Genomic DNA, 21,982 nt, shown 5'->3' with positions numbered 1-21,982 from the left:
GGACGACAATGGTTTGAGTGGGAGAGAATGTCTCAGATCGAACCTTCAGAATTGGACATGTGTAGTGCAGAGCTCTACTAAGTAAAAAATGCATCGAATGCAGGAATGCGCAGCATGCATTGGCTTGATCGGTGATGTGTTGTGATAGCACAACATGCGATAAGCAACAATATCGTCATTAGTGCATCGCTATGTGGTGGCACAAACATAGAGCATTGTTTGATTAAGTAGTTTTAGCGGATCAGAGGATGTTGCCTTTGAAGATTTGGTTAAGGACCTCTCAGGTTGCAATAGTTTTTCACGCGTAGCGGTTGGATGCACAAGGGTGTGTGTGGGTTAGGGTTAATTCTCTCAGGGATCACCTTAGGTGATTCCAACTGAGTATGGTGACTCGGGGCTAGGTGAGTGAATGCCTAGACACTGGCAAATGACTTTGGGTGATGCTCTTTGCTATGGTGTTTAATCATCAACTGGTTTTCGGACTAGGAGTCACAAAGTCTTGTTTCTTCAATGACGATTTTTTTCTATAGCGTGTGCATGAAGTCATAATACACTCTATGATACGCAAGGCTAAGACGAGTTTGTGTTATTTTCGGAAGTGATAGCTGGTATGAGATGGCTATGCACTAAGTGACATCGACTAGATAAAATACACATTTAAAAATGTGCTTGATCAACTTCTGCTAGGCAGCTGCGCACGAGGTGGTGCGCAGGGCCAATGAAATGATTCAGAAAAAGTATTGGTGTGCGGCCTTTGACCGATAGACTGGCCAAACTAGATAGTCTGGCGCGTTGCGAGTTTGCAAAAAGTTCTATACCCGTGACAATTGGAGTGCTCCGTCAAAATTAGGGTTACCAAAAACTTTACTTACATGTGAAAAACTCATTTCAAATACTGTTTATGAAACCAAAAACCTTCCATTTTTTAAACATCTAAAAATGCATGATTTCACATCACATGGGAAACACTCATGTGCCTGTGATATACATGATGGGAAGCACACACATGAATGGACTGTAGTCATTGGACATGAATCACATCAAATCTATAGACACCGACACTAAAATTGGGTCCACCAAAATAATTGGGCTCTCAGCTTTCTAGACCCAACCAAATTAGACTTTTGGTTCAACCTAAACTCCGCTACTGTGTGAGCACGATGTTTTTATACGAGTTTGCAAATCCCACTATGTAGGTATGTTTGGCATAGTGAATTTTGTAGAAATCAACTGTTATTGATTTTTACTAAAAAATATATATATAATTTTTGAATGCTTAAATATTTATAAAAATTATGAGCAAATATGTAGATCATATCCGTATGGTTAGATTTAATAAAAAATAAAATATTTATAAAAACAGCCGTTCACACGATAGTTCTCGTATTCTACTGACGATGATAAGAGTTTTAAGACAACTTCAAGGAACACAACTGTCAATACAAAAATTTCTCATATTCTTTTCGTCCTTCCACATAAACAGGAAAGCCAACCAGAAGAAATTCACAGGGATAAAAGGAGAAGTGAGTAGAAAGTAGAAATCAAGTAGGAGACTGCCGGTAAATGAAATTCCCGGTAAAAGAAGGGAGGAAAAAAATTCCCCCACTTCCTGTCACAGTCGTTGAATCTCGGCTCGTTTCTTCTTCTCAGATCTCGAGGGCTTCCTCCTTTAAAACTTTTTCCCCGCCTTCATTTTCTCAGGAATGAGAGAAAAAACCAGAAAAGGAAATCCCGTCGATTTACCCCCAATCCGAGTTGGGTCGCTCCTTGTCGGTGTTATGAATCGGATTATCGGTTCGGTGATTCCGTGGAAAAACCCAAGGTCAGAAGTTGCCTCATTTATAACCCAAACCGTTCTTCCTCCCTTCCCTTCTGATTCATTGATTCTTCTTCTGGGAATCGTCTTGCTCCCAGTTGTGATTTTTGCCATTGATTTTGGCATTTGGTGGTGTTTGAAAGGTTAGAGTTAGGTTTATGGTTTGTGGGGAGATGGGGATTTTGGTGTTTGATTGAGCGGGATGGGGGAGAAAATAAAGGAGGAGGAGAGGTTTTTCGACTCGAGGGAGGAGATAGCCTCGACGCCGGACTCGGGGTCGGATTGCGGGGAGGGTTGCGATTTGGGGAAGCCTGATTTCCTCCGATCTGGTTTCGAGGTGTGGATTGGGAAGCCGGATAGTGTCCGAGAGCGCCGCGAGCGCTTCCTGCGGCAGATGGGGTTGGACCGTAGGGAAGATGAGGAGGCGGATGCCGCCGGCGAGGGTTCGGATTCGGCGCGTTTGGAGAGGGTGGACGGCGGTGGTGGGGCAGCGGAGTCGGGGAATTTGGGTTCCTGGAGGGAATTCTTCTCTAGCCGCTCCTTCGGGTCGAGTTCGACGGATGAGAGCCCGAGTTCGTCGAGAGACGGGACTACAGAGGAAACTGAGGGTAGTGGCGAAGAATTGATGCTTAGAATTAGGAATCTTGATGATGGTAGTGAATTCATGCTGGACGACAGGGATCGGGATGGGGTTCTGGGAAGGATTAGGGAATTGGGGTCCGATCGGTTGGTGTCGATTGATGAATTTTATAGGTATCTTGGGTATTCTCCGATTGTTCAGAGGCTTATGCGGAGAGAAGCCGATGAAAGTGCCAATGTCGACATCGGCTTCGCCGAGACGGTGCTCAGGAGAAAAGGGTGGTTGGCGAGTTTGATAACTGTTATTGGTAGGAGGCTGGGGGAGCACAAATCCATGCCCAGAGATCCGGAGAGTATTGCGCAGGATTCTCACTGTGGGAATCTGGAGATGGGAAGGCTTCAAAGGGTTAAGGTGCATCATGGTAGGAAGAATGTTAAGGAGTTCTCGGCGGTCTATCAAACACAAGAGATACAGGCTCACACTGGTTCGATTTGGACCATGAAATTCAGTTTAGATGGCGAGTATCTTGCGAGTGCTGGCGAAGATGGCGTAGTGCGTGTTTGGCAGGTGATCGAATCCGAAAGGACCAATGAATTGGATTTATCCGATTCCGACTCTTCTTGCCTGCACTTCATATCGAACCATTCTGCTGAATTAACTCCCATCTCAGTCAACAAAGACAAAGGTGGGAAATTCAGTAGGAAAACCTTAAACGCTGTTTGTGCAGTAATCCCTCCCAGGGTTTTCCGGCTCTCAGGGAAACCGCTTCATGAGTTCCAAGGACATAGCAGTGATATACTGGACCTCTCATGGTCAAATTCTAAGGTATTTTATTCAGATTCATTGCGTTCTTATGTGCATTGAATGTGTTTTTCTTTTTTCCTTTTCTGTTTCTCATTGCATATAATCACAAGGCATTGCCAATTTCTCAATGCAGTGCCTGATCTCGTCATCCATGGATCAAACTGTTCGGTTATGGCGATTGGGATCGGACAAGTGCCTTAAGGTGTTTCTTCACAATAACTATGGTACACATCCGATCTTACTCCAGAATTTTCCCAGTTTATAGTTTTCTGAAACTTTTTTGGGTATTGAATCCATCCAATATTGAAAATGAATGTTGTTTGTTTACATTTTTTATGTGTCGTCTAGACTAGAGGACATTAGTTTGAACAAATGTTTCTTGAAGCAGTAACTTCTGTCCAGTTCGACCCTGTTGATGAAAATTACTTCATCAGTGGTTCTATTGATGGGAAAGTTCGGATTTGGTCCATTCCCAATTGTCAAGTTGTTGATTGGACAGATATACGAGAAATAGTCACTGCAGTCTCTTACAGTTCAGATGGGCAGGTTTGTTTCTCTGCTTTTTTACAGTTGTATTGTCATTAGGATTATAGATTTTATGTATCATTCATCTGTGGCAACCATTCTAATGTCTTCCATGCCTTTGTTTGTGCAGACAGCAGTAGTTGGCTCAATGACAGGAAATTGCCGTTTTTATGAAGCATCAGGTACTTTCTCAGAATCCATATTTTTCTCTTTGACATGAATATTCTATTTTTTGTTATTTCTCTGTGATAATATATCATGGTATTATGCAGTCTTATCCCTTTGTTGACCTCTTTTCTCCTGTGAACTTTTGCTTGTGTTCTGTATCGTTTGATGACTTAACATGTGGAAACTTGTTGTCACGATCATTAATAATGATAAGTAGCAGTTCCAATGATGCAGACTGCAGTTAGGTTTGTTCCGAGAATTCTGGGTCTTCTGATCTCTGTCTAGTTAATTTTGTGTTTAGGATGACAAAACAAGTAAATTTGCATTACTTCGTTATATTTTCATATTGTGGAAGATACAGTCATCATAACTCTTGAGAGAGTTAACTGGACATGGCTGTCCATGATATTGATATTTTGAAGGTGGGACTGTGGTTTCTTATGAACCGTCAAACTTCCACAATAGGTTAATGGCTAATGCTTTTCTGAGATGATGCCTTGGTTTGCTTTCCCTGTATGGTATATCACATACATCTTCCTTTTACTAAAATGGCAGCAATATTTGGATGAACGCTTGAATGGATACCTCCTTGTTACTGTTCATGGTGCCATAGACCTAACTTTATCCAGATAATCAGGGAGAAGTCATGGCAGATTTTTTGTGCCACCTGACCTCTTTGGAAGCGGTTGGTCTAACTTGCAAAAGAATGATGGTTACTATCCATCTTTCCTTTTCCCTTTCTCTACGTTGTAATTCCAGAAGCTGAGACTGAAGCCAATGGGTTGGGCAGGCTCCACCAGTTCATTGATAGTTCAAAGAGAACTGCAAATCGTGAACATGAATGTTTCTTTCTCCAAAATGATGAACTTCTTAAATTTCACATTCTAAAAAGTTTCTAAGTAATTCCTTGAAAATTCTACGAATTGGAAAATATATATATCCAAAAAATATTTCAGAAAAGCAGTCATTCCCTGTATTATAACTACCTGCCTCCCAAAGTTCCTTTTGCCATCTTTACATCATCCTTCCTAGTATTCATTAATAATCTTACGACATTCTGAAAGAAATTCAAGGATGTCTGTTCGGATGTGATAGTTTCCTCTCCTCTCTTTCTCCCATCGTCTTGGCTATTTGGCTTTTTTTCGTTTATGTAGAGTGTTAATATATGATGTCCATAGTCTGATGTATTACTGTTGTGAAAATATAGTGATATAAAGGATTGATTCTTGTGAGGGGTGGTGATAGGAATTAAGGACTGAATACAGGATAAGGATTAATCAGTTGTGATGTATCTGCCATAAAATTTTGTGTCCTATTATTGATGGCATGTAAAGCTATTTGTAGAATTTCTGTTTTTTGGAGCATTTTTAAGAGCCATTTTTCTAAATTTGATCTGTTTTGTTGGTCTAGGTCATTGTCTGCAATTGGAAACTGAAGTTTGCTTGCAAAGCAAAAAGAAATCTCCAGGCAAAAGAATTACTGGCTTCCAGGTAATACATTCATCCATGATTATATCCAATTCTTCAAGTGCTTGTCATGAGGATCACCTGTTTTATCCACACCTTTTAGCTTTTTGTTATTTCTGTGACCTGAGAATGATTTTTTTCTTATATTTCCTGCTGTTCAGTTTCACCCAGATAATCCGCAAAAAGTAATGGTAACTTCTGCTGATTGTCAAGTTCGAATCATCGATAAATTCAATGTAGTCTCCAAATATAAAGGTATATAGTTGTCTTTTTTTTTAATTTTATATTATGCAATTGCTGTTGCTTCACGTCTTGCATTTTTTCACATTTCTTATATTCATCTCAATTTCATTTCCAGGATTTAGGAATGCATCGAGTCAAATATCTGCCTCATTTACTTCAAACGGGAGGCATATTATCTCTGCAAGTGAGGATTTTCATGTCTATATCTGGAACCATGATTCGCAAGAATCTCCCGTAACCAAGCCCGCAAAAAGCATTCGATCTTGTGAACGCTTCCGATCTAGTAATGTCTCTGTTGCAGTACCCTGGTGTGGTCCAAAAGCTAGACTTTCCACATCAATTTCATCTGGTTCTCTTGAGTCCCAGTATAGGGCTTCAAGTGACTCACTTGCCAGCTCAGAAAATGGATGCCATGGCTACTGTGATTCTTGTGAAAGCAGTCCATTGACATCGTCATCATCTCCCAACAGAGTCTCGATGGGTCATGGTTTTTTTGCCGATGGTATCCTAAAAGGGTCCTCAGCCACATGGCCTGAGGAGAAGCTGCCCCTGTCCACAATAACCATGGGGTCAAGCACCGGTAAATCCAAGTACAAGTGCCTCAAGAATGCTAGCATTGACAGGGCTATGGCTCCACATGTGTGGGGTTCAGTGATTGTTACTGCAGGCTGGGACGGACAGATTCGATCATTCCAAAATTTTGGGTTACCAACACGGCACTGATCCTGAAGTCTTGCAGATCATGTTCTGGTTTACACAAGGGTTGTTGGACAAGTAAACTTTATCCGCCTCTGAAGTTTGTATCCATGGTGAAGAACATGAACGGCTAACTGCTAAAGCTGCAGGAGCTGTATGGTGAGGACGGGATTATGTGATAGACTGATAATTTGTGCAGCTGGTTATTCAGAAGTTCATCAGCAGGAGCAAGCCAGGTTTTGTATCACTTGCTTTCAGAAATATGAATGAGAAATTGAAAACCGACTGCTCTCTGTTCAGCCCCAATCAGAGTCAGATGTGCCGAGGACCAGACGAGGCGTTTGATGGGTAGCCCATTTGGGGATCATCCCCTTGATTAGAAAAAGTTCCCCTTATTTACACAATTCTTTTATCCAATATAGAGTGAAGAAAAAAATGAGATTTTGTATAGAAAATGTCCATACTTTGTAAATCAATATTTTCTTCGTCTTTTACTTTCTCCACAAAGTTGTGGGGAAAATATATATTAAGGGATCTGTGGATAAGAGTTTGTGTTTCTCTTGTGGTGGAAAGCTTGTTGCAGTGGGACTTGGAGCAGTCTGTTGGTTAACTGCTGGGATTTTCATCTCATGCTGATGAAGGCCCTAGCCCACGTGGGTCAGATAGCAGTGACCCAAAATTATCCAGGATCTTTTGTGAATGGTTAGGCCTTCACTCACCTGAGGGTCTGGTTGAGCGTCATACAGCCTTGTAGTAACATAGTTCTAGGTGCTAGGCACACCAATCCCCTTCAACTTGCAGTTGTTGGTAGCTCACCCCACCTACCCTTGGTTTTGCTAGCTGTGCACTGGCTTTTGGTGGGAATGTAATCTTTGAATTGTGTCACCCACCATCATGTTACTACTCAAGAATATCAATGGGGATGATGCACAACGCTTACAAAGAGCATCGGCCCACGCTTATCAGAAATCTGCATCTTGATGGATGCTGTCCACCATTAAATATAGTGTAGGCCCACATTTATTTATGATATTTTTTATTCTTTTTTTTTTTACTTTTTAAATTTTTGACAGCGAGAGTTCTTCCAAATTCAGTTACGACTAATGAAAGTCTAGGCACATAAAAGATATTCTTCTCAGGTTGTCAATGTGTTTGATGAAGCGCCTTTGGGACACCACAATGTATTAAAAATTCCTTGCAATAAGTACAAATTGTGCAGAATTCGAGCATAAAAATATCCCAGGTGACCTTCTGCAACGTCGCTTGTGCAGCAGGCGCACCATGCCGTGGGCTTACCCCGACTAACATTCAGTTGACATACAACAAGTTGCCTGCTAAATCCTACTGCGCCAATGCAGCTGGAAGGGCTAGTGGTATAATGGTGCCAGCAAGCTGTCCTATTTTTGGTGGATGTCACGTACTGTTTATTGTAGCGCTACTAGACTGGGGTCTTCTTGTAGATCGATCCCTTGGGTTGGTTGGCCTTCGTCGACCCTAGCACACCCAACTAAAGAATCTACACAACATGACTGTTCTAGCGTGAGATGAAACTATATTAGACAAATCTAGCTGTACCATCCATTGTTTTGCAAGGTTTGAGCTCTAGTAGCTTGGAGGCTCCCTTGGAGGAAGTTCAATTTTTTCTTTTCCAGAATGCAACACACGACCGTGCCAAATGGCCCTACCTAAAGGTGAGTGGTCCAAATCATTTAGGTTAATCTTGTGCTCTTGTGTTACCACTTATTTTTTTTAACAAAACTGTAAGAGCATTTATCTTTTTTTTTTTTGTCTTTTTTGAAAGGCAAGCTGGGTAAGGCTAGGGGTGGCAATTTCTGACACGACCCGCCAACCCGCATCTTAGGCGGGTTCGGGTTGGGCTTAAGCCAACCCGTTTAATAAACGGGTCGACCCGTGTAACCCGTTTATTAAACAGGTCGGGTTCGGGTTGGGGGTATGCCAACCCGCCAACCCGGCTGACCCGTTTAATAAACGGGTTAGGCGGGTGGGTCAACCCGCCAACCTGACCCGACAACCCGTCTGCCCGACCCGTCAACCCGCCAACCCGACTACCTGCCAACCCGATCCGTCAACCTGACCCGCTAACCTGACCCGCCAACCTGAAAACCCGTTTACCCGACCCAACCCATTTATTAAATGGGTTGGCGGGTCGTGTCGGGTTACCCGTTTATTAAACGGGTCGGGTTTGTGTTTGCCACAGCCGACCCGTTTAATAAACGGGTCGGGTTCGGGTTGAGGTATGCTGACACGCCAACCCGACCCGATTGCCACCCCTAGGTAAGGCAGACCCCTACCAGTTACACAACTATACCATTGGGTTTTGAACATGCAACGTTCCAACACAAGGTAACATGCACTAGCTGCTCCTACCAGACAAGCGGAGCCATGGTCTTGACAAAATAAACTCATGCAGTGTTACATAAAAAAAAGTCATTTGTTTAAAAAAAAAATCCTGAAAATAAGAAATACCTTAAAAGGGCACGTTTGGGAGGAGGAAAATGCTAGGAAAAACGGAACTCAAAAAAGGAAAGATGACAACTTTTATATTCATTCCCACAACAGAAACTTTTTGAAATAAAAAGTTTTTTATTTTAAGTTGATTTGGACAGAAAATCAGGAAATTTTTCTAAGAGAGATGGACAATTTTTTCCTACAAAAGGTTTTCAGTTTTGAGGGCAGCCCTCACCCTAATCAGAATGTTCTAGCATTTTTTCAACTTGATTTTCTCATGTCACACAAAGAAGAGAAATGTTTTCATAAAGAAAGTTTCTCCTATGAAAAATTCACATAGGAAAATTTTCCCTTTCATATGGGATTTTTTTCCAATTTCAAACATGAGTGAGTATTTTTTCGGATACATGGAATTAGGGAAAATTGCAAACCAGTTCCCCCCAACTCCCTTTTCTTATGTTCTTTTGCAAAATGACAAATATCAAAGTTGCCAAATTTTAGGATGATTATAAGGTATTTTACATTTGAAAAATGATTCGTATTGTCAGCCAAACATGGCACGTTTTTGCATATGCCAAATTTTTTTGCATACCCAAAATCATTGATTATTGGCTTATTTAGGATCATTTTATCACTCACATGTAATTTAGGCAGACCAGCAGACATTCACACAATCCGAAAGATTAAAATCAAACTAAGGAGATTTATATGATATTTGTGTGGACCGGTGGACATTTGTACAAATATCTTGCTAACCTCTAAAAAATTAAAATCAAATTAAGGAGATTTTTATGATATTTGTGCGAACCCATTGACTTTCAAACAAATATGTTGTGAACCTCTGAAAGATTAAAATCAAACAAAGAAGGTTTGAGCACAAATATATTGCAAACCTTCAAAAGATTAAATCAAACTAATGAAATTTGCATGATAAATGCATGGATCTACAGACATTCGTACAAATATCTTGCAAACATTTGAAAGATTAAAAATCAGACTAGAGAGATTCAGATGATAGGTGTGCAAACATGTGGACTACCTTCAAAAGATTAAAAATCACAAACTAAAGAGATTCACGTAATATTTTTATGAATTTGCTGACATTCTAAAATTATCTTGCGAACCTCCAAAAGAATAAAATCAAACTAAGGAAATTAGTATGATAGGTGTCTAGACCTGCAGACATTAGACATTTGCACAAGTATCTTGTGATCTTCTCAAAGATTAAAATCAAACTAAGTGTGTAGACATGCGGACATTTGCACAAATATCTTGTGATCTTCTCAAAGATTAAAATCAAACTAAGTGTGTAGACATGCGGACATTTGCACAAATATCTCGCAAATAAGGGTAGCCATCTGACAAATGTACCAACTCGGAGTGGTTGGTAGGAGCTGTCAGTGCACCTCTCCTCCTGGTTGAACGTTGCTGGTTCAAACCCCGGTGGTACTTTGAATAATAACTGGTGGGGGTCTGCCTAATCTCAGCTTTGCCTTAAAAAAAAAAACCCTGACAAATGTGATCTACATATTTTGCTTAGTGAGAATCAGCTCTTGGATCATCCAAGTAGACAGGGTTTACTAAGGCTTCTAAATCAACAGCACTCTGCTTTTCTGGTAGGAGCAGTTAGTGCAGGTCACCTTGTGTTGGAAGGTTGCAAGTTCAAATCCCAATGGTATTGTTGTATAACAGGTATTCAATTGCTAGCATTTGGATCATCCTCAATCCAATCCATGTATGAGGTCTGATTGGATCAAAACAACCTGCAATAAGGTGTTCTAGAGATGTTTTTATTTCACGTCGCCGTGACCAAATACTAACGTACCTATAAACCCCTCGTAGTGTTCAAGAAAAAAATAGCCTGATCAAAGCAGCCTAAGCATGCTTTTACCTTGTTCTGTTTGTTGAGATAAGATCCTGAATGCAATGTGCTCATCCTTGTGCAGTGCTGCAGTGTGCGTCAGTGTTGTAATCAGCAGCCATCCATGTTGAGTTTGATGGAATCGGTGGTGCAGCTAAGAGATTTTTTTTTAAAGAAAGTTAAGAGAAATTAAGAGCTGAATGATACACGTGCATCATGAGATGGATGGTTTGGTTACAGCTCTGCCACTGCAGCACAGCTAGGGGTGTCAACGGGCCCGGTTAATTACCCGGACCAAACCTTATAGGTTTCGGGTATGGTGACAAATCAGAAGACCCGATTAAGACTTGGGTCTGGACTTGAAGGCCCGATTAATACATGGACCCGGGTATAGTTTGTGAAATTTTATATCAGACCCAGGCCTGATCCGAGTTTCGATTAAGACCTACAATTTTTCAATGTAAAAATGATAAAAAAATATTATTTTGCCGGGAATGGTCTGGGTCTGATTCATGTAGTTCTTATCGGGTCCGGATATTGTTTCTCTTATAATAGACCCAATTAGACCTAGGTCTGAACCCGATACCGTACCCAAAAATCTGGTTCAAGTCTGGTTACACCTGGGTCCGAACCAAACCCGACCAGTTGACACCCTAAGCACAGCTACATAACCAACCAATCATTTTCAAATTCAAGCTTTGAGATCACAAGTGATGCATGCAAGAAAACAACTCGAGGCATTCGGTTTCTAGTGATTAAAATGTCTTCTCTAGTAGACTTTTCTTAGGAGGGCATATGTCCATACGTCATTCATGGAATGGTCCTTGTCTAATGCATCCTCTAAGAGGCAATGGGATTTGTTCAACTCATCTTTTTCTAAATCCACCGCAGGAAAATGAAAGTCCAAATGTGGGTTACATTTAGGGGTGTCAACAGGTAGGGCTTACCTGAACCCAACCCGTACCAAACCCTATAGGGTCTGGATATGGTGATAAATAAGAACCAATTAAGACCCCGGTCTCGACCCAAAGGTCTGATTAATACATTGAGCCAAATATAGTTTGTGAAATTTTATACCAGACCCAGGGCCGACCCGAGTTCCGATTAAGACCCATAAAAAAGAAATATTATTTTACCAGGTATGGCCTCCTCCGTGTAGTTTCTTATCGGGTCTAGGTATGGTTTCTCTTATGGTGGGTCCGATTAGACCCGAATCCAGACTCAATACCATACCCAAAAATCGTTTCACCTGGGTCACACACCCTAGTTACATTTGCTCGCCTGAATGGCCGGTGGTATGATTGTGAGGGTGTTGAGATGAAGTGGATCAAACCCCCTTGGTGCACGAGTGTGTCCCATAGCTTTCAGAGGTAAGCCACGTAAGACATGGTGGTTGTGGGGCCCCACCCAGGGTTTTCCTCGCTTAGGGACAGTTTCTCGTCATAAAAAAAATGTAGTTACATTTGAACTGTAGTTCGTTGGGCACAGTGGCGTAGCTAGGATTCATGTGAGGGGAGGGCGCAAACAGGGGTGTAGCAAAAAAAATTTTTGGTGTGATAGTCGGGGGTTCGGGGGCAGCGGCCCCGAAATTTTTTTTTGAGATAAAATAAAAAATGGCTACAATTATTAATAAAAATCTATTTCATATGGACAAATCAAACTATTTGCTGCAGTCAGGGCTGGGCTAGGACTGGGCTTTTTAAAAAAAAAATAACTGTTTCGGGAGCCCCCCACCGCTCCGCCTCTGGTTCGGCATGCATCTCACATTCATATTGATTATTAGTTTACCAGTCTGAGATGGTTGTTTTCATTGGAACTTTTGTTCGTGATTTTTCTCTACCTTCTAGAGCCATGTATACTCAAAGGCGTGGCTAGGGGGGGGGGCAGGACTGGGCTGTAGTCCAGTCCTGCCTCCCGACACAGTTAAATTTTTTTTTTTTTAAAGCCCAGTCCTAGCCCAGCCTTGATTTCATATGAAATAGATTTTTATCCATTTTTGTAGCTCAGCCCAGTCCTAGCCTAGCCCTGACTGCAGTAAATAGTTTGATTTGTCCATATGAAATAGATTTTTATTAATAATTGTAGCCATTTTTTATTTTATCTCAAAAAAAAAAATTTCCGGGGGCACTGCCCCCGAACCCCCGACTATCGCACAAATAAATTTTTTTTGCTACACCCCTGCTTCCCCCCCCCCCCCTCACATGAATCCTAGCTACGCCCCTGTGTATACTGTACGTTATACTTTGTTCATTTTATTCTTATTCTCTTCAAAGTTGAAATTTTCCTGATATGCTAATATCCCATTCCACAGCATTTCCCTATTTATAAAAACAGTCTAAAAGTTTTTTGAATTCAGATTCATACCCAGAAAATTTGGTAATTCAAAAGCATATCTCATTTATTATATGGTTAACCTAAAGTATATATGCATGTCATCAATTTTTAAGTTGGGTTTTCCTATTTTCACTCAAATTCGTGATTTTATCTTAAAAAACTTTCATTTTGTTCTTCTTGGGAGAGAAATTAATGAAAGGTAACATGGGCAAATTAAAACATATTTCATGAGGTTCTTATACAACTTTGAAATTTACTGTTAGCCATGGTTAACGAGCGAGTACAGTACAAACCAGCAGGGGCATAGCTAGGATTCATGTGAGGGGGGGACAAACAGGGGTGTAGCAAAAAAATGGTGTGATAGTCTGGGGTTCGGGGGCAGCGCCCCCGAAAAAAAAATTGAGATAAAATAAAAAATGGCTACAATTATTAATAAAAATCTATTTTATATTGAAAAATCAAACTATTTGCTGCACTCAGGGCTGGGCTTTAAAAAAAAAAATTAACTGGTTCGGGAGGCAGGACTGGGCTACAACCCAGTTCTGCCCCCCCCCCCCCCCCCGAGATATAGTTTCTTTAATACTCAAAATAGACCAAACTATGTGGTAAATAATCAAAGTTAAAATTATCAACCATTGGTTCAAAGAACTCAGTTTTCTAGACATGTATATCATGGTAGAAATATATCACATCATGGTAGTTCCAATGCATATAAGCCTAGACATGATTATCCATCATATCATTATAAAAATGCTAAATCATTTTATGATAGAAAGAGTAATTATTCTCAAAGAAAATCAAAATCCAAATGTATTTGGGTTCCTAAGACTAACTCTCATGGACCCGAATATAAAAGGGGTCAAATGCTTTGTCTTCCAATTTTGTTGTAGGTACACAAAATAAGGAACAAGTGGATCTTGGACAGTGGTTGTTCCAAACATATGACTGGAAGGCCGAAGTTATTTTTCACCCTTTAAAGTAAGGATGGAAGAACCGTCACCTTTGGTGACAGTAGTAAGGGAAAAGTAATCTGTATTGGTAATATTGGTAATCCAAAATTTTTCTTGATTGAAAATGTTCTTTTAGTAGATGGATTAATGCAGAATTTGTTATCTATTAGTTAATTATGTGACCGGTTTTCTTGTTTCTTTTAAACTTGATTTATACTTAATTTCTGATTCTTGTTCTAAAAAAATCATCTTTAAAGGAAAAAGAAGAAACAATGTATATGAACTTTATCTTGATGAGTTACCCACCTTCAATGAAAAATGTTTTATTGCTTCAAATGAAATTCAATGGTTATGGCATAAGAGACTTGGACATGTTAACTTCAAATTAATTTCTAAGTTATCCAAAAATGATCTTGTTAGAGGCCTACCTAGAATATCATATAAAGAGAATCATTTATATGATGCTTGTCAAATGAGTAAACAAATCAAGAGTTCTTTCAAAGTAAAATATATAATTTCAACAAATCGTCCTCTCAAACTTTTACATTTAGATCTATTTGAACCATCTAGAATTTAAAGTTTGAATGGTAGTAAATATGCTTTTGTTATAATAGATGATTATTCTCATTTTACTTGGGTGATTTTTCTGAAAAGCAAAAATGATGCTTTTTCTGATTTTTTTAAACTCTGTAGAAGAATTACAAATAAAAAATTTACCTCTATTATTACTATTCGTAGTGATCATGGAGGAGAATTTGAAAATGAATCTTTTCTAAAGTTATGTGATTTACATGAAATATCTAAAAACTTTTTTTTTCCTAGAGCAACTCTCCAAAATGGAGTTGTTGAAAGAAAGAATAGAACATTGCAAGAATGTGCTAGAACTATGCTTCAAGATAAAAATTTACCAAAATACTTTTTTGGATGAAGCAGTAAATACATGTTATGTTTTAAATTGCGTTCTTATTCGACCATTTTTACATAAAACATGTTTTGAATTGTATTATGATCGTATACCAAAGATCTCATATTTCAAAAAAAATTGTAGTAAATGCTTCTTGTTAAATACCAAAGATAATCTTGATAAGTTTGATTCAAAATCAGACGAAGCAATATTTCTTGGATATTCTTCTAGAGGCAAAGCTTATCTTGTTTTTAATAAAAGAACTTTTTGCATTGAAGAGTCGTTACATATTGTATTTGATGAGAATCGTAGGCAGGTTATACCTCTAAGCGAAGAAAAAGAAGTCATACATCAAGGAGAACCTTTGATAGAAAACACTTTACAAAAAAACATTCATCTTCCACCAATTTGGAAAGAACTTCCTAATCATCCACATAAGCAGATTATTGGAGAAATAAAGAGTGGTATTCAAACTAGAAGGCAATTGGAAGAATATATTACAAAATTTTCTTTCATATCAAAAATAGAACCAAAGAATATCAATGAAGCTTGTGATGATGAATTTTGGTTTTTTGCCATGTCTGAAGAACTTAATCAATTCACTCCGAATGATGTATGAGATCTAGTTGATAGACCAAAGGATCATTCGGTAATTGGAACGAGATGGGTCTTCCGGAATAAGCTGAACGAAAACGGAAAAGTCATTCAAAACAAAACAAGGCTAGTAGCACAAGGCTATAATCAAGAAGAAGGCATAGATTTTGATGAAACCTTTACACTAGTGGCTCGATTGGAGTCAATTCGAATGATGTTTGCTTTTACTAGCTACATAAATTTTAAGTTATACCAAATTGATATTAAGAGTGCTTTGAAGATGAGAAATATCCAAAAAGAGTCTATAAATTAAAAAGTGCTTTATACGGACCCAAACAAGCACCAAGAGCATGGTATGAAAGACTATAAAATTTTCTAGAAAAATCTGATTTTTCTATAGGTCGGGTAGACTTCACTCTATTTATTAAAAATATAAAATCAGATATTCTTATTGTGCAAATTTATGTTGATGATATAATATTTGGTTCTACTAATGATTCTCTTTGCAAAGATTTTGCTAAAGCTATGTAGGAAGAGTTTGAAATAAGCTTGATGGGTGAATTAAACTACTTCCTTGGACTTCAAATAAAGCAAACTGAAGAAGAAATCTTCATCAACCAAGCCAAGTATACAAAAGAACTTCTTAAAAGATTTGACATGGACTCTTCTAAATCAAGAAGAAATCCTATGAGCACAACTACATCTCTTGACAAAGATGAAAATGGTAAAACTGTAGATATTAAACTCTACAGAGGTATGATTGGATCTCTATTATACTTAACTGCTAGTCGACCTGATATAATGTTTAGTGTTTATATGTGTGCTAAATTTCAAGCTAATATGAAGGAATCTCACTTAATTGTTGTAAAACAAATTCTTTGATACTTGAAAGATACTTCAAACTTTGGTTTGTTTTATCTGAAATCATCTTCCTTCGATTTAGTTTCATATAGTGATGTAGATTTTACTGAAAGCAAATATGATCGCAAGAGTACTAGTGAAACTTGTCACTTCTTAGGACATTCCTTAGTCTCTTGGTTTAGTAAAAAGCAAAATTCAGTATCACTCTCAACTACTGAAGCAGAATATATAACGGCTACTTTAGCATGTTCACAAGTACTATGGATGAAGCAAACCTTAAGAGATTTTGGTTTGAATTACTCCACAATAACAATTTATTGTGATAACACTAGTGCTATAAATCTTTCAAAAAATCCTGTTCAGCACTCAAGAACTAAGCATATTGAAGTGAGACATTATTTTTTATGAGATCATGTTTTAAAAGGTGATATTTCTTTAAATTTTATACTCACAAATGCACAACATACCGACATCTTTACTAAACCACTCAAAAACGAAGATTTTATGAGAATTAGAAGAGAACTAGGCATTTGCTCATTGTTAGATTTATAATTTGTTTTTGAAATCTTTGTTTTACTTGAAAAAATTTAAAACTGAACTTTTCAGCCGACTGACATTTGACGATTAGTCGACCGATAGTTAGTTATTTTTTTTAGGGACCCGATAACTTATATGTTTAAAAAAAAGAGAGGGGGGGGGGGGGGGGCAGTCGACTTATGTTCTCAAAAACCTGCCCGTGTGTTTCTTTCTCCTCTACAACAGTTGAACCCTCTTTCCCTTTTCTCTACTGCCTCTTCCCCTCTTCTAAAAATCCTCAGTGAATGGATACCCTTCTTTTCACTCGTTGAACCATCTCTGTCGCACCAGACAACCTCTACATCACTGGATAACGTCTGCAACGCCGGATGTCACCACTGCAATGCTGAATTCCTCACAGCGTATCGTCCTTCACTATGGCAACACCATCTTCTACATGTTCCATCTTCTTTGTCTCCTCTTTCTTGACGATGATGCCTCGTCATAAAACCACCTTCGGACATGCTTCTCCTGCCTTATCCACACCCACAACCAAGGCTTGCCATGGATTCTCTCTTAACCTTCTTAGAAATCCTCTTCTTTATGACACATTTGGCTCTATTTCTGCCCTTCCCATCTTACCCAGTAGAAGTATTTTTTCACATTTATTCATGATATGATCTCGAGGCATTGTTTACATGGATTTTACATCTTTTTGATGCTTCTTTCGATCGTGATTATTATCCTTTATTGATCCATTTGTTTTACACAAATTTGCAAATAGATCATGATATCAATTTTCTTTCCTCTCTCATTAGAGATATTGAAATCGAGTTTGATTCCAAACTCCTTGGATAAATTCTTGATGTTCCATCTTTGAGAACTCTTTTCAATTCCATTGACCTTAATGATGAAAATATTTTTGAACAAATTCTACTTCCAGGAACTTTTCATTGTCCTCCTTTCAAAAATACAAACCTTCAACCTCGCGCTCGAATTGTAGGAAGAGTTCTTGCTCATAATGTCCTCCCAAAAACAGGATCTTTTGATTATTTTTCAACTCATCTTTCTACTGCTCTATATGTCTTATTTGGAAATATATCTGCAAATTGGGCATGTATTTTTTACTATGTTATAGGAACAAAAACCTTTTCTTCCGTATGGGTGTATCCTTACCTGAATCTTCAAATATTTAAAAGTGCCTCTGAATAATGAAAAGTTTGTTTCTCAAAAGGAAATCTTTGATGAAACTGTTTTTAAATGAATGAAACTTTCCTATCCAGTACCTTCATCCTTTGGATCTTCTATATCTCCTGAACCATCATCATCTCTTATATCACCTTCATCTCAAGGCAAAAGAAAGAAATTTTGTGCTAAAAAAGATGATGAAATTCTGAAACACATTGAAGCTTTGGAACTTCAACAACATACATTTTGTGAGGATATTACTCAACAAATTTCATCTATTCAGTCTGATATAGCTGAAATCAAGGAGATGATCAAACAACACTTCTCTTGAACTTTGTTTACTGATATTGCTTTGATAACATTTTATTTGGGTTGTAATATTTTGAACTTGTATCTCCACTTTTTTTTATACTCTGACTCCACCTACTCCTTTTGATCATGACAAAGGGGGAGAAGAAAAACAATATCATGAGAAGAAAAACAATACTTGTTAACAATGTTGATATTATGCTAACTTCTTATGTTTTGACAATATATTGATAGTGAGAGTAAGTTTTTTATATGTTTATCAATGCTCTATCTGTGACTAGTTTGTCATCATAAAAAAGGGGAAGATTATTAAGACAAGAAAATTGTACAAGATAATTCAAGTACAAGATTTTGATGATGAACAACTAGAACTGAATTTCAGCTAAGGCAATAAAGAAAGATGAAAAGAATTGAAGAATTCGTTGAAGAATCTGTGATGACAAGTGTGCAAATATAAATCTCTCTAAAAGTCTTAGATTCTTGTAAGAGCCTTACTTTGATTGCATATCTTACTTGCATTTCACCTAAAAATACTTAAGAAAAACTTTTCTAAAATAACCCTTAGCGAAAATCATTTTAGAAAGCTCTGTACCCACATTTTCAGATTTATCAGTCGACCAATAGACTCATCAGTCGACCGATTTTTTACACCAGTTTTTCAAAGCAAAATGTCAACTTTATGATTAGTCGATCGGCCAGAATGTTTGATTTCTGAAAATTTTAGCAGGAGTCGATTGAAAGTTTTTTTTCAGTCTACTGATGATTTTCATCGACTGACTTTAACTGTCAGTCTGCTAATATTTGATTTTGGTTGACTAATAACTATTCCAGTCGACTAATATAGTCATTTTCTAAAACTTTTAAAAGGTGCATCTTTTCAGTTTTTCAAATGATTTGACCATTCAAAACTGACTGTTTTGACACCTTTTTGTACCACCAACATATGAAATTCTTCGACTATAAAAAAGAGTATGATCTACACTCAAAATCATTGAATTAGATTGAATTGAATCGAATTACATTGATTTGAAAGATCAAATTTCTTGTTTTTCACTCTTATTCATTCAAGTATTCGTTTTCTCACTCACTGAGTATTTTCAATCTAGTTTTTCACTCCAATTCTTTTTGTGAGTCAGTAAAATTGTGAGTTGAGTATTTCAGCAGCCTTAGAAGCCTATTTCACTCCATTTGCATTCATAAGAAATGCTCGTAGGTTGATTGTAAGTTGGTTATTTCAATTTTTCTGTAAAAGGACAGAGTCTCCTTGGTTTAAAGAAGAAGTTTGCTTTTAGCAGAGTTGTTGCTGAAAGTGAGACCGGTTTTGGTATGTTTGATCTTGTGGTAACACAAGTGTAATAATGAAAATCTCAAGTGTGTTTTGCTTGGGTACTGGATGTAGATCTGGAAGACCGAGCTAGAATAAAATTCTTGTGTTCTATGTGTGATTGTTTTGCAGTATTCAAATTCCTTCAAATTTCAAAGACAAAAATTAAAAGCACTATTCACCTCCCCCTCCTAATGCTTGTTGCATCGATCCTATAGTACTTTCAGTCATGGTTAAATTCTCAGTTCGAAATGAAAGACATGCGAGAAACATCCTATTTTCTTGGAATTAAAATCACTCGAGACGGAAACTCTAGATCAAATACTCAAGAAATTTAAAATGAGTGATTGTAAGCCAGTTAGAACACCTGTGGTAAAAAGTGTCAAGTTGAGTAACAATGATAGTCCAGGTGATAGATAAGAAAGAGTAAATCTCCCTTATGCTTAAGCTGTTGGAAGCTTGATGTATGATATGCTATGCACAAGGCTTGATATCAGTTTTGATGTTGGCCTCATTAGTCGCTACCAGAGTAATCCTGGTTGGACACACTGAAAAGCAGTAAAAAAAATATTTTGATATTTAAAAGAGACTATAAACTTGATACCATGTTTTCAAGCTGATTCTTTATAATTAACTGGATATTCTGATACTGACTTTGCTGGCAGCAGAGATGGTAGTAAACCAACTTATGGATATGTTTTCATTCTCGGATGAGGAGCAATTTTTTGGTCTTATAAGAAACAAGATTGTGTAGTACAACATACTCAGAAAGCTGAATATATTGCATGCAATGCAACTGCAACATTTGCTGTTTGGATAAGCTGCTTCATTAATGATTTGAACCAAAAAATAACCAATAGGCCAGTCTAAATTTATTATAATAATTAGGCTGCTATCTCCCTTATGAAGAGTGAAGCTGATAATTCAAAAAGCAAACATATATTGGTAAAGTATCATTATATTCATGATATGATTAAAATGAATGAAATCAAAGTTAACTATTTACCTACATCTTATATGATTGTTGATCTTTTAATGAATGACATATAAGAAAAAATGTTCTCAAAATATGTATCATGTATGGGATTAAGATAGGTCTAATAAAGACATATGTCTGAATAAAAAACTCAAAATATAACTCATTCCAAGAATGTTGATGCAAGGGAAATACTCCAATAGTGAAAGGCTAAATCTTGTATCTAGTTTTTGTTTCACATGGCCAGGTAGGAGATGTTGATCTGTTAGAGATCACCGTGATCATGTTTCACGAAGGATCTCACCCGTTAAAGAAAGAGGTGAGCTCACTCTCTCTAACGGGTGAAACCATCCTGATTGAGGGTCAGAATGAATCCTTCATTCGATAAGCTCTATGTGAAACAACGTAACTTCTATGCTGGGGTAAACAACTACCCAAGAGAAGGTAGAAGAGAAAGCTCACCCACCGAATACACATTGAAGTGAGATAAAACCCTCTTGAAGAAGGTGGTAAACATCAAAACTATCCTGAGACTCCACAATCACGAACCATCATGCTAGTCATTGGGTGTAAATCAGCATCACATACTCTGGTCCTGGCCCCCTTTTTTCCAGATTTTATTCAAACATGCATGGCTTGATATATATTTCCATCCACTGACTCTTTGGGATGCTTCAGGCAATTGGTGTTAGGCCCAGCCAGGTTACAGTCATCTGCGAAGTGGATACGAATTTGGAGATGGTGGTTTTGCTCGGCATGGTGGAGAACTTGGGAAGAGAGAAATAGGAGGGCGTTTCAAAATAAGACATCCTCTCCCCAAACCATACTACTATCTATACAGGGAGATGTCCTTCTTGCTGCTATGATGGTCTGCCCAAATCCAATACTCACCGGATTGGTGCTCAGAGAATTGGCCCTCGATATTCATCTGTCTAAATACTTACTCTTATGTTTGTAACTGCTATGGCTGATGACGCCTTGTCATCATCTAGAACTTGCTCTGCTTATTTCTTTGATTTTAAAGAATTTCTCTTTCCTTAAAAAAAAAAATATAAACTTACTACTTGCTAGGCAAACAGTACTTCGACCATCTACACTTTATGACATGAAATTTATATAAAATGCATTTATTATTAGCTAACGAGCCTATACGAGTCGAGTCGAGTCGAGTCGAGCCGAGCTAAATATTGGTTGTTCGTGTTCGGCTTGCCAAGCCTATTTCACGAGTTCGAACATGCTCTTTGCAAGCCGAACATCCGGTCACGAGTGGCTCATCTCGTTTCCCTGTCCTACCGACTAGAAATACCTGGATTTTCCTTGTTTTTGAGATCTCATATCCTCAAATCTGAGGGTTCGAGATCCTCCATTTAAGAGGTTCGATCAGGTGCGGGCTTCATG

The 21,982-nt window shown here is 38.1% G+C and overlaps 1 protein-coding gene across 2 annotated transcripts; it reads left to right on the top strand.

The window, feature by feature from the left end:
* Positions 1–1,698: 1,698 nt before the first annotated feature.
* On the top strand, positions 1,699–6,840 carry LOC149833066 (uncharacterized). Of its 2 annotated transcripts, none has more exons than XM_090012696.1 (7): positions 1,699–3,221; positions 3,334–3,424; positions 3,589–3,746; positions 3,856–3,907; positions 5,304–5,383; positions 5,521–5,614; positions 5,718–6,840. In XM_090012696.1, exons 1-7 carry the CDS (start codon positions 2,019–2,021, stop codon positions 6,323–6,325), a joined length of 2,286 nt encoding a protein of 761 aa, XP_089868822.1. In that variant the 5' UTR covers positions 1,699–2,018; the 3' UTR covers positions 6,326–6,840. The 2 variants fall into 2 exon arrangements, with proteins under 2 accessions (XP_089868822.1, XP_089868821.1); XM_090012695.1 differs by having other exon boundaries at positions 1,704–3,221; positions 3,586–3,746.
* The last annotated feature ends 15,142 nt before the right edge of the window (positions 6,841–21,982 follow it).

The sequence above is a fragment of the Nuphar pumila genome, chromosome 7, assembly GCF_984573655.1.
Source record: "Nuphar pumila chromosome 7, dmNupPumi1.hap1.1, whole genome shotgun sequence".
NCBI classification, from domain to species: domain Eukaryota; kingdom Viridiplantae; phylum Streptophyta; class Magnoliopsida; order Nymphaeales; family Nymphaeaceae; genus Nuphar; species Nuphar pumila.
This window is presented reverse-complemented; position numbering and strand designations above follow the sequence as displayed.

What these genes read in the sequence shown, in the direction of transcription:
- LOC149833066 (XM_090012695.1), top strand. Translation starts at nt 2,019, where the DNA reads ATGGGGGAGAAAATAAAGGAGGAGGAGAGGTTTTTCGACTCGAGGGAG. An exon ending in AAAGAATTACTGGCTTCCAG is followed by an intron (nt 5,384 to 5,520) that starts GTAATACATTCA and finishes CCTGCTGTTCAG; the next exon opens with TTTCACCCAGATAATCCGCA. An exon ending in TGTAGTCTCCAAATATAAAG is followed by an intron (nt 5,615 to 5,717) that starts GTATATAGTTGT and finishes TTTCATTTCCAG; the next exon opens with GATTTAGGAATGCATCGAGT.